This window comes from Hippopotamus amphibius, chromosome X (genome assembly GCF_030028045.1).
Source record: "Hippopotamus amphibius kiboko isolate mHipAmp2 chromosome X, mHipAmp2.hap2, whole genome shotgun sequence".
Classification (NCBI taxonomy): domain Eukaryota; kingdom Metazoa; phylum Chordata; class Mammalia; order Artiodactyla; family Hippopotamidae; genus Hippopotamus; species Hippopotamus amphibius.
The window spans coordinates 88,310,278-88,323,378 of NC_080203.1; the positions used below are offsets into that span (position 1 = coordinate 88,310,278).

Below are 13,101 nucleotides of genomic sequence, written 5' to 3' on the forward strand. Positions count from 1 at the left end.
CTGACCATAGACAATTAATAAAGCATTAACAAAGTCCCTCTTTCCTTTGCAGGAAAAAAATTTGAATAAAGGCTTAGAGATGTCAGGGATACCAATATTTGGAATCCTAATCTGATTATCCTAGTTAGTACAACACTCCGTTTGATAGCCTTTATTTATAAGTAGATCTTATTCTCCAATGCAAAAGATCCTAAGGTCTGAGGAGCACAGGTCAGTTATGAACTCTGGAAAAGGAGTCTCAAATCCAAACTCTGGAGAAAATGGGTAAGCCCTTGGACTGTACTGTGAAATATCATATCAACTACTCAATTATAAGCTTAACTTATGTATGATGGTAATTCATCTTTAACAATCTGTTTTACAGCTGCATAGAAGTCCCCTTTAACAGACTGGCCCTTAGCCCTAGATATTTCCTAGTGCTTTAACAATTAGTCTACAGTGTGGAACTTGCACACCAAAAGTCAGGGTAAAACCTACATCAAAATAACAAGGCTAAAACAGTAAAAATGTACATATCATTTTGAAAAATACAGGTAGTCCTTGAATTTATGAGGGTTTATGGTCTGGAAAGACATTGTAATTTGAAATGAGGTAAATCAAACCTGAGATATTATAGAAAGTTTTAGAATAGAAAAATTGTGTGCCTAATGTTATATATCAATGACAAGCACATTTTACTTATGGTTTAGTCAACTGTAAATGACTTTGAAGTATAACATACAAAATTGGACAAATACTGAGACCAATCATGTAAATTTTTCTTTAATTTGGTTTAATAATGTGATCCCTGGGAGAATGGGTGTGCAGGTTTGTAAGGCCTCAAGGAAACATCTGGGGAAGGAATCTGACCCGTATTTGTCTCATCTGTAAAATATTAATGAAGGGTAGGACTAGATAGTTAATAGGATCCTTTCTTGGTGCTAGAATTCTATGATTTAGTCAGAATAGGTGGTCTTGGGAGGTAATAACCTAAAGTATTCAAGAGATACTGGTTGAATATCTGCCAAGGAAAAGGGGTACTATATGAAGACGACCTTTTCCAGGAGAGAGGCTGTGTTCACAATTAAGTGATGCAAAGCCCCCTCCCCCACCCCAGGAGAGGAAATATGCCATGTGGAGGTAGATCTGAGGTCCAGGGCCTGGAACAGAGGGTTTTATGTCCCACAGACTATTATCAAACAGTATGATTAGGTAACCAAATGTGTATATTATACAACATGCTATAATGGCTAAAAGAAATGGCTTAGATGTTCACAGTAGTTGCACATCAAATTGCTTTCTGTTTGTCAGTTTTCACTAAAAACCTCTTATATTCCATTTGAAACATAGGAATGCATGCTAATAATGTCATGAAATTAACACATGTTTTTCTTCCAACCCCTCACCTCTGTATAACATGGCCCCAGTGTGTCATTTCTCATCATGTAATATGCACGTAACAGTTGCTTTATGTAAACAGAAGAATAAACAGTACAGTGTAGCCCTTCAAGACATTGTCTCAACAGATTGCCATGTGAATGAGGCTTGTGATTACAGCATTTTTGATACCCTCTCTAAACAAAAGTCCCCCTCTATTTGTTTTCAGGATCATCTTGGGTCTACTTGTTCTTGTCACTGCCCAGCTTTACTCTCTTGGAACACTTTTTACCCTACTGGCATGTCACAGTGTGCTTTGAATTTTTTGTCCAAATTTAACCTAACAAAGAATGTAATTGTGCAGCAAAATCTTTAATCCTGAAGGAGGAGGACGAAGAAGAGTAGGAGGAGAAGGACAAGAAGATCCTTCATTCCCTTTGATGGACTAAATAAGCAAGAAGCACCAGCACTGTCTGAAAACCAAACTATAAGAACAAATAGGATTGGATTTACAAAACCTTTGAGTTTGGTATGAGACTCATCTTATTCACCGAGAATGTGCCCTATACTCAGGACCCAAATCCCTGTAAATCTTACCAACCAACTACAATGTTATGCCCTCTTTTGTCTAGGAAATTGAAAGAAGTCATTTTAGGACACTACTAACCACTTTGATGTACTGATTCAAAAATATGGATAAGAATTCTATAAAACAAGAGGAAAATAAGAACAAAAAGCAGCGTATGTTTGTTCACAGCCTTGAATTTGATTCCTGTTTTCTTACTGTAGGAAAAATGTCCTATCTCATAACAGGGGCAGCAGGGGCAACCATGGGTGCCGCACTGGAATTCAACCCATGCGGAGGTTGAAAAAATTGGAGACTAGACAGTGGAGAAATGAAGGTGGAATATAAAGAGTCCCCATGGAAGATCATCTGTCTTTTCCCCCAATCTCGTCAGCCTGGCTCAGTGAGTTGTTTTCCAATCCCATTCCAGAGGCAAGCTGAGTCAAAGAGGAAAAGATGGTCATGAACTCATTGTCTGGCACACACACACACACACACACACACACACACACACACACACACAGGAAACCGACCAGTGCAGCTCTTCTAGTGCAGTCTGTGCAGCTCACATGGTGTCATGGCGCCGGCGGTGCAGAGACAGATGGTCAGAGCGAGAAAAGCTACGATTGCAGTCTGTGCACCGGAAAGGCTTGATGCCTGTGTGCTTGCGGAAATGGCGGGTGAGCTCATCTGAGCGAGCAAATTTCCAGGAGCAGCCATCCCAGGTGCATTTATAAGGCTTCTCTCCTTAAAAAAAAAAAAAAAAAGGGAATATGACAAAACAAAGAAGTCAGAAAAGAGACTTTTGAATACTGGAAAGATAAAAGAGTACATAATCTTTTATTTTTTTTTAAATTTTATTTATTTATTTATTATTTTTTGGGGGGTACACCAAGTTCAATCATCTGTTTTTTTGTTTGTTTTTTAAGCTCTTTTTTTTAAATTTTTTTTTTTTATTTTTTTGGGGGTACACCAAGTTCAATCATCTGTTTTTATACACATATCCCCGTATTCCCTCCCTTCCTTGACGCCCCCCCCTCGAGTCCCCCCCACCCTCCCCGCCCCAGTCCTCTAAGGCATCTTCCATCCTCGAGTTGGGCTCCCTTTGTTATATACAACAACTTCCCACTGACTATTTTACAGTTGGTAGTATATATATGTCTGTGCTACTCTCGCTTCGTCTCAGTTTCCCCTTCACTCCCCGCCCCCTCCCAAACCTCGAGTTCTCCAGTCCATTCTCTGTATCTGCGTCCTTGTTCTTGTCACTAAGTTCATCAGTACCATTTTTAGATTCCGTATATGTGAGTTAGCATACAATATTTGTCTTTCTTAAAAGAGTACATAACCTTTTATTAAGGCTTCTCAAATCTTTGACATTTTCCACTATATCACAAGGTAGTAATTATATTTTCTCCTCTAATACCTCCCAACAAATAGTCTAAAATAGAGCCATGCACAGAGGAAGAATGTGTGATTAACTGGAATGGGTCCTGAGCTAAGACTCCAGGTCTTTTTCTGTGATAGATCAGAAACTCAATGGCATGGAATGGGGTGAGAAGCGTTTTTGAGATAGTTATGTACTCAATATCCCCAGGTTGCACCTGGATTATATATGGAATATGTATGCTCTGGGTAGAAAACTAAATGAAAAAAAAGTAATATAAAAAACATTAACACAGTATGACCCCATAATGGTGTATATATCACATAACATATTTATATACTCAGAATAAAGGCAATGATATCAACACACTTAAATGTAAATTATGAGAAAAATTATTAACAGTAAGTGAATATCCAGAAAATGAGGATGAGAATGGTGAGACGAGGACTTTTTCTTTTTACTTTTCACCTTTCTGTACTGTTGGAATGTTTTAATAATCATGGTGTTGTATCATAAAAATTTAAAAGTAAAAAGGTAAGAAGCTATATGAGCAAAAAATAAATATTAACTGCGGTTAAGTTAAGGTCATATGATTAGGGTAATGATTGTTTTCTTTTTAATCTGTTTCTCTACTTCCCATTTTCTACAATAAGCATGTATAATCTTATAATCATAAATAAGCGATGATGAAGATATTGGGTTGGCCAAAAAGTTCATTCGAGTTTTTCTGTAACATCTCATGGAAAAACCCGAATGAACATTTTGGTCAGTCCATACAGAATGCATTGGTATTTTAATTGTCTCTCTTACTATGGCTCTTTCTCCCCTTTCTCCTTATAAATATTCCAGGGCATTTTATTTTATGCTGTTCTAAATTCTGGTGGCAATCTGGTTTACATATGCTGTTTTTCAACTTACTGCTCAACACTTACCAGTCCTCCCAAGTACTTACTAAGTAACTGTACAGCTTTCAAATAATGGGCAACAGAATGGAATTCAATCTGACTCACAGTTGTGGACAATACCAAGCATTAAAGATGCCAATTACTGATCATTTCAATATTCAGAAATTGCTGCATTAGCTGCTAAGAAGAATGTGATAGAAATGGATGTATTGTAAACAAAAGATGGCCAATGAAATGTTATAAAATGAAAAGAAGAAGCTACTGAATGGCTATGCACTACACAACACACACACACACACACACACACACAGAGTGTAGGTAGGATCCCATTTATATTTCCTAAACATCTCTACCTCTGTGTCTGTCTGTGTCTGTCTCTCTCTGTCTCTGCATCTGTCTGTCTCTGTTTCTCTCTCTCTCTCTGTTTCTTTCTCTCTCTCTGTCTCTCTCACACACACACCAAACAAAGAGAAAAGATCTGGAAGACTACACAGCAAATTATTAACAGTGGAAAAGAGAATGAGACTGCAAATGGTGTTGAGAGTGTGTAAATGAGATTTTTCAGTTTGGTCTATATAATTCTATTCCATTTCCACACCTCCCAACTGTCACATTGCTATAAATTTTGCTGCAATCTCTCAAGAATTCCTCCTTAGAATTTTTATCTTCTCTACAATCAAATGAAGAAAATTTGACTTGTAAAGCAGTGACATCCTGTGGTGATAAGAGCTCATTGCTAGAATACAGAGATTACAGAATTCAGCAAGGAGACCAATTTTTCCTATTGCAAAAGCTGTTACCTCTTATTATCATTGAACAGGCTCTTGTTTGTGCCAATGCACTTCATATGGCACAACACGACCTTCATCAATACATCACTGATATTGAATAACAAAACATACATAGGGAAAATAATTCATAATATAAGGTGTACATATTAGCTATGTGAGAAAGCTAAATAATCCAAGATTATCTAGTTACAAGGCTAGATAATCTGTGGGCTAGTGTGAAGGTATTAAGCTTGAAGCATGGGTAGGTTTTAGATGGGTAGAACAGAAGGCAGAAAGCAACCCAGTCAGTTAGGGGCATGGGCTGGTAAGAAAGTACAATAAACGATGCATGGGGTCAGCCATCCTGAAGCATGGGGTATCTTTACAGAAGTTCCATGAGATGGTCCCTATTACAAAGGCCAGACTAAAGAATTTGGATTTTAGCATGAAATGTAGTGACATACCAAACAGGGGGGCAGTGAGAGTACTCTACCTAAGATATAGGCAATAAGGGGATGCACTGACTATAAAGAAATTTAAAACAAAATAAACTAAAAGTTTCCTCTTTGTTATTATCATGTTCCAATTGTAAGTCAAGGGTAAGATACTCCTTCTGGCTATGACAGACAGCTCCCACTGCCCCTTCCCTCTTGGTACACCACTGCCAGAAGGCAATGACTGGGGATGGATGCAACACTAAACATTTTATAACTCAAAAGTGATGATCAAAGTTGAATATTGAAATGATCTAGCCATGATATGCAAAATAGATTATAATGAACACAAGGCTACTGGTGTAATCGATTGCCTGGCACATACAGGTACTCAAATTTTTGAATTGATGAAGGAATCAAGAGTAAATGTAACAGAAGATTGAAATAATAGAATCAGAAATAAGAGAAGAAACATTACAATGGATGCATCAAAAACAAAAAGGATCATAAGGTGTAGAGAACCACAGAGGACACAGAGGACAATGACTTGGAGTAACAATCCTGAGAGCACATGACTGGCTACATGGCTGCAGGCAGTTCTGAAAGCAGAACTAGTCTCAAGGAAAATCACTGAGATAAAGCAGTCATATAGCCCATGGCTCCAGGCTCCAGCTCCGTGTTAAAGATAAACTATCTCCCCGAGTAATCATAAGAAACAAGGTGTTCTGCCTTTTTCTCTAATTGAAGCATATACCTCGTGATGTCCATTATCATGATTTATAATCTAGAATGCAAGAATGCTTTTTCTCAATAAATACGCTATGGGAATCAGAGCTTGGGATTCTAGACTGGCTTGGTCTTGAGTCCCCTGACCCCATGCTTTCCTATACTCTTGTGTGGATTTCCTTAATTCTGCCATGCCACTCATATTCAGGTTCGTTCATGTGGATGAGATCTCCACAATAAGGGACAATTATAAACAGTTTTATGTCAACAAACTAGATAACATAAGAAATGGATAAATTCCTAGAAACATAACCTACAAAAATTGAAATAAAAAGAAATAGGAAGCCTGAATAAATCAATAACAAATAAAGAGATTGAATCAGTAATCAAAAATCTTTGAACAAAGAAAAGCCCAGGATCAGAAGGCTTCACAAGTGAATTCTACAAAACTTTTGAAGAATTTATACGAATTTTTCTTAAACTTTTCCAAAAATTGGGAGAGGAAGGAACACTTCCAAACTCATTCTATGAGGACAGCATCACCCTGATACCAAAACCAAACAAAGCACAAGATAAGAAAACTATATGCTGAAATCCTTGATAAATACACATGCAAAAATCCTCAATAAAATCCTATCAAACTGAATTCAACAGCACCTTAAAAGGATTATAGACCACGATCAAGTTGGACTTATCTCTGGGATAATGCAAGGATGGTCCAATGTATTTAAATCAATCAGTGTGGTAAAACACATTAACAAATTTCAGAGAAAATCTGCACGATCATCTTAATAGATGCAGAAAAAGCACTTGAAAAAGTTCAACATCCATTCATAATTAAAGGCAGAAGAATCAAGATGGCGGGATAGGAGGATATGTGCTCACTCCCTGTTGCAAGAGCACTGGAATTACAACTAACTGCTGAACAAAACAATCATTGACAGAAAGACACTGGAACTCACCAAAAAAAAAAAAAAAAAACAAACCACCCCACAACCAGAGACAAAGGAGAAGCCACAATGAGATGGTAGGAGGGGTGCAATAGCATTAAAATCAAATGCCATAAATGCTGGGTGGGTGACTCACAAGCTGGAGAAGAGTTATACCACAGAAGTCCTGAGGGTTCTGAGCCCCATGTCAGGCTTCCTAACCTGGGGGTCCAGCAAGGGGAGGAGGAATCCCCAGAGAATCAGACTTTGAAAGCCAGTGGGATTTGATTGCAGGACCTCCACAGGACTGGGGGAAACAGAGACTCCACTCTTGGAGGGCACACAAAAAAGTGTGCTCACCAGGACCCAGGGGGAAGGAGCAGTGACCCCAGAGGAGACTGAACCAGACCTACCTGCTGGTGTTGGAGGGTTGCCTGCAGAGGTGGGGGACAGCTGTGGCTCACTGAGGAGACAGGGGCACTGGCAGCAGGGGTTCCAAGAAGTGCTTGTTGGTGTGAGCCCTCCTAGAGTCCACCATTAGCCCCACCAAAGAGCCTGTAAGCTCCAGTGCTGGGTTGCCTCAGGCCAAATGACCACCAGGGTGGGAACACAGCCCCACCCATTGGCAGATGAACAGATTAAAGTGTCACTGAGCTCCACCCACCCAGCCCAACCCACCATCATTCCCTCCCATCAGGAAGCACCCACAAGCCTCCTAGACAGCTTCCTCCACAAGAGGGCAGACAGCAGAATCAAGCAGTATCAGCAGTATTTCATCTTGTGGAACTGAAAATCACAGACACAGAAAGAGAGAGAAAATGAAAAGGCAAAACACTTTGTACCAGATGAAGGGAAAAGATAAAACCCCAGAAAAACAACTAAATGAAGAGGAGATAGGCACTCTTCCAGAAAAAGAATTCAGAATAATGATGGTGAAGATGATCCAGGACTTTGAAAAAAGACTGGATGCAAAGATTGAAAAGTTGCAAGAAAAGTTTACCAAAGACCTAGAAGAATTAAAGAACAAACAAACAGAGATATGCAACACAATAACTGAAATGAAAAATACACTAGAAGGAACCAATAGCAGATTAACTGAGGCAGAAGGATGAATAAGTGACCTGGAAGACAGAATGGTGATAATCACTGTTGCAGAAAAGAATAAAGAGAAAAGAATGAAAAAAACTGAAGACAGCCTAAGAGACCTCTGGGACAACGTTAAATGCACCAACATTTGCATTATAGGGGTCCCAGAAGGAGACGAGAGAGAGAAAGGACCTGAGAAAATACTGAAAGAGATTATAGTTGAAAACTTCCCTAACATGGGAAAGGAAATATCTACCCAAGTCCAGGAAGCACAGAGAGTCCCAGGCAGGAAAAACCCAAGGAGAAACATGCCAAGACATATAGTAGTCAAATTGACAAAAATTAAAGACAGAGAAAAGGTATTAAAAGCAACAAGGGAAAAATGACAAATAACATACAAGGGACCTCCCATAAGGTTAACAGCTGATTTCTCAGCAGAAACTCTGCAAGCCAGAAGGGAGTGGTATGATATATTTAAAGTGATGAAAGGGAAGAACCTACAACCAAGAATACTCTACCCTGCAAGGATCTCACTCAGATTCGACGGAGAAATCAAAAGCTTTACAGACAAGCAACAGTTAAGAGAATTCAGCACCACCAAACCAGCCGTACAACAAATGCTAAAGGAATTTCTCTAAGCAGGAAACATAAGAGAAGAAAAGGACGTACAGAAATAAAAACAAAACAATTAAGAAAATGGTAATAGAAACCTACATATTGATAATTACCTTGAATGTAAATGGACTAAATGCAGCAACCAAAAGACACAGACTGGCTGAATGGATACAAAAACAAGACCCATATATATGCTGTCTACAAGAGACCCACTCCAGACCTAGGGACACATACAGACTGAAAGTGAGGGGATGGAAAAGATATTCCATGCAAATGGAAGTCAGAAGAAAGCTGGAGTAGTGATACTCATATCAGATAAAATAGACTTTAAAATAAAAATTGTTACAAGAGACAAGAGAGGACACTACATAAAGATTGAGGGATCAATCCAAGAAGAAGAGATGACAATTATAAATATATATGCACCCAATATAGGAGCACCTCAATACATAAGGTAAATTCTAACAACTATGAAAGAGGAAATTGACAGTAACACAATCATATTGGGGGACTTAACACCCCACTTACACCAATGGACAGATCATCCACACAGAAAATTAATAAGGAAACAAAAGCTTTAAATGACACAATAAATCAGCTTGATTTAATACATATCTATAGGACATTACATTCAAAAACAGCAGATTACACATTCTTCTCAAGTGCACATGGAATATTCTCCAGAATAGATCACATTTTGGGTCATTCATAATTAAAATGCTCAAAAAAATAGGTATATAATATGTTACCTCAACACAATACAAGCCATATAGGACAACAGCTAACATCATAATCAATAGCAAAAAACTAAAAGCTTTTGTCCTAAGATCCAGTACAAGGTAAAGAAGCTGACTCTTCCCATTTCTTTTCAATATAGTACTGGAACTCATAGAGCATTTTACAAGAAAAGGAAATAAAAGGTATCCAAGATGCTCAACATCTCTATTAGAGAAATGCAAATCAAAACTACAATGAGATATCACCACACACTGGTCAAAATGTCCATCATTAAAAAGTCTACAAACAACAAGTGCTGGAGAGGGTATGGAGAAAAGGGAACTCTTCTAAACTGTTGGTGGGAATGTAAGTTGGCACAGCCACTATGGGAAATAGTATAGAGGTTCCTTAAAAAATTAAAAGTAGAGTTGCCATATGACCCAGCAATCCCATTCCTTGGCATATATCTGGACAAAACTATAATTCAAAAAGATACATGCAACCCTATGTTCAAAGCAGCACTATTCACAATAGCCAAGACATGGAAACAACCTAATGTCCATTGACAGATGAATGAGTATTAGCCATAAAAAAAGAATGAAATAATGCCCTTTGCAGCAACATGGATGGACCTGGAGATTATCATACTAAATGAAGTAAACAGGAGAAAGACAAATATCTTATGATATCACTTATATGTGGACTCTAAAATGTGACACAAGTGAACCTATTTATGAAATAGAAATAGATTCACAGACATAGAGAACAGACTTATGGCCAAAGGGGAGAGGGTGTAGGGGAGGGATGGATTGGGACTTTAGGGTTAGCAAATGCAAACTATTATATATAGTGTAGATAAACAACAAGGTCCTATTGTATAGCACAGGGAACTATATTCAATATCCTGTGGTAAACCATAATGGAAAAGAATATAAAAAGAATGTATGTATATATATAACTGAATAATTTTGCTCTACAACAGAAATTAATGCAACATTGCAAATCAACTACACTTCAATAAAAGAAAGGCACCCAAACCAGAAAGGAGAAAAAAAGTTATCTTCATTTACAGATGATATGATCATACACATAAACAACCCCAAATTTTAAACAAAAAACTGAACTAAACAATTTAGAACTAATTAAAGAATTCAGTAAACTTGCAATATACAAAATCAAAATAAAAAAAATCACTCACGTTTCTAAACACACACAAAAAAGTATCTGAAACAGAAGTGAAGGAAACAATACAATTCAAAATAGGTACAAAAAGAATAAAATACTTAGGAATAAATTTAACTAATGAGGTTAAAGACTTGTACACAGAAAATTATAAAACACTGATGAAGGAAATTAAAGAAGACCCAGATAAATGGAAAGACATCCTATGTTCACAGATTGGTAAAATTAATATTGTTAAAATATCCATAATACCCAAAATGACCTACAGATTCAATGTGACTCCTAACAAAACCCCAATGGTATTCTTTACAGTAATAGAAAAACAAAAGAATTCTAAAGTTCATGTGGAACTGCAAAAGACCCTGAATAGCCAAAGTACTTGTGATAAAAAAGAACAAGATTGGAGGCATTGCAAGTCCTGATTTTGAAAGGTATTACAAAGCTAGTAATCAAAATAGTAAAGTACTGACATAACAATAGACATACAGACCAATGAAATAGAGAGCTCAGATAGAAATACATGCATCTACAGTCAACTGATCTTCAACAACATGTCTATAACAAACAATGGGAGAAGAATATCTTCAATAAATGGTGTTGGAAAAACTGGATATCCACATGCAGAAAAATGAATTTGGACCACTATCTCATATCATATACAAAAATAAACTCAAAATGGATTAACATTTTAAATGTAAAACCAGAAACCATAAAACTACTAGAAGAAAACACAGGGGAAACTTCTTTACTTTTATTGAAGTATCCTCGATTTACAATTTTGTGTTAGTTTCAGGTGTAGAGCAAAATGAATTGAATCATTTCACTGTATACCTGAAACTAACACAACATTGTAAGTGTATATATATATATACATATATATATATACATACATATATAATATGTATATTTGAAGTTATATTTATACATGTATATTTCTTACCAGATTATTTTCCATTACAAGTTATTACAAGGTATTGAATATAATTCCCTGTGCTATAGAGTAGATCCTTGTTTCTTATCTATTTTATATATAGTAGTTTGTATTTGTTAATCCCATAAATCTAAATTATCCCTCCCATAATCCCTTCCCCTTTGGTAACCATAAGTTTGTTTTCTGAGTCTTGTTTCTATTTTGTATATAGATTCTTTTGTATTACTTTTTAGATTCCACACATAAGTGATATTATATGATATTTGTCTTTCTCTGACCTACTTCACTGAGTATAGTAGTTTCTAGGTCCATCCATGTTGCTGCAAATGGCAATATTTTGTTCTTTTTTATGGCTAATATTCCATTATATATATATTATATCTTCTTAAACCAATCCTCTGTTGATTGGTACTTGGGTTTTTTTCCATGTTTTGGCTATTGTAAATAGTGCTGCTATGAACATTGGGGTGCATGTATCTTTTCAAATTAGAGTTTTTGTCTTTTCTGAATATATAACCAGGAATGGGATTGCTGGATCATATAGTAACTCTTTTAGTTTTTAAAGGAATCGCCATACTGTTTTCAACAATGGATGTACCAATTTACATTCTCACCAACAGTGTATGAGGTTTCCCTTTTATCCATACACTCTCCAACATTTATTATTTGTAAATTTTTATAATAGCCATTTTGAGCAGTGTGCAGTGATACCTCATTGTGGTTTTGATTTGCATTTCTCTAATAATTAGCAATGCTGAGCATCTTTTTATGTCCCTGATGGCCATCTGTATGTCTTCTTTGGAGAAATGTCTATTTAGGTCTTCTGCCCACTTTTTGATTGAGTTGTTTGTTCCTTTTATATTGAGTTGTATGAGCTATTTGTGTATTTTGGAAATTAACCCATTGTTGGTTGAAAAATTTGCAAATATTTTCTCCCATTCCATAAGCTGTCTTTTCATTTTCTTGATGGTTTTCATTGCTGTGAAAAAGATTTTAAGTTTGATTAGGTCCAACTTGTTTATTTTTGCTTTTATTCCTTTTGCATTGTGAGACTGATCTAAGAAAATCTTCCTATGATTTATGCCCAAGAATGTTTTCCCTATAGTCTCCTCTGGGAGTTGTATGGTGTCATGTCTTATATTTAGGTTTTTAAACCATTCTGAGCTTATTTTTGTATATAATGTAAGGGAATATTCTAATTTCATTGATTTATATTAAACAGTCCAACTTTCCCAACACCATTTGTTGAAGAGGCTATTTCTCTATTGTATATTATTGCCTTCTCTATCATAGATTAATTGACCATAAGTGTGTGGGTTTATTTCTGGGCTTTCTATTCTGTTCCATTGATTTATGATCTATAAGTCTGTTTGTGTGCCAACACCACAATGTTTGGATTCCTATAGCTTTTTAGTATAGTCAGAATTCTGGAAGGGTTATGCCTCAATTTTCTTCTTTTTCCTCAGGATTGCTGTGCCAATTCTGGCTCTTTTCTGTTTCC

At 36.6% G+C, this 13,101-nt stretch overlaps 1 protein-coding gene across 1 annotated transcript in view; it reads right to left on the reverse strand.

Moving 5' to 3' along the window:
* Positions 1 to 655: 655 nt before the first annotated feature.
* KLF8 (KLF transcription factor 8) overlaps positions 656 to 13,101 on the reverse strand; it is a 78,684-nt gene continuing 66,238 nt past the window's right edge. Inside the window, exon 6 of the mRNA XM_057718436.1 lies at positions 656 to 2,668. Within this exon, the coding sequence (XP_057574419.1) occupies positions 2,487 to 2,668 (182 nt within the window). The 3' untranslated portion in view covers positions 656 to 2,486. The remainder of the gene's footprint in view (positions 2,669 to 13,101) is intronic.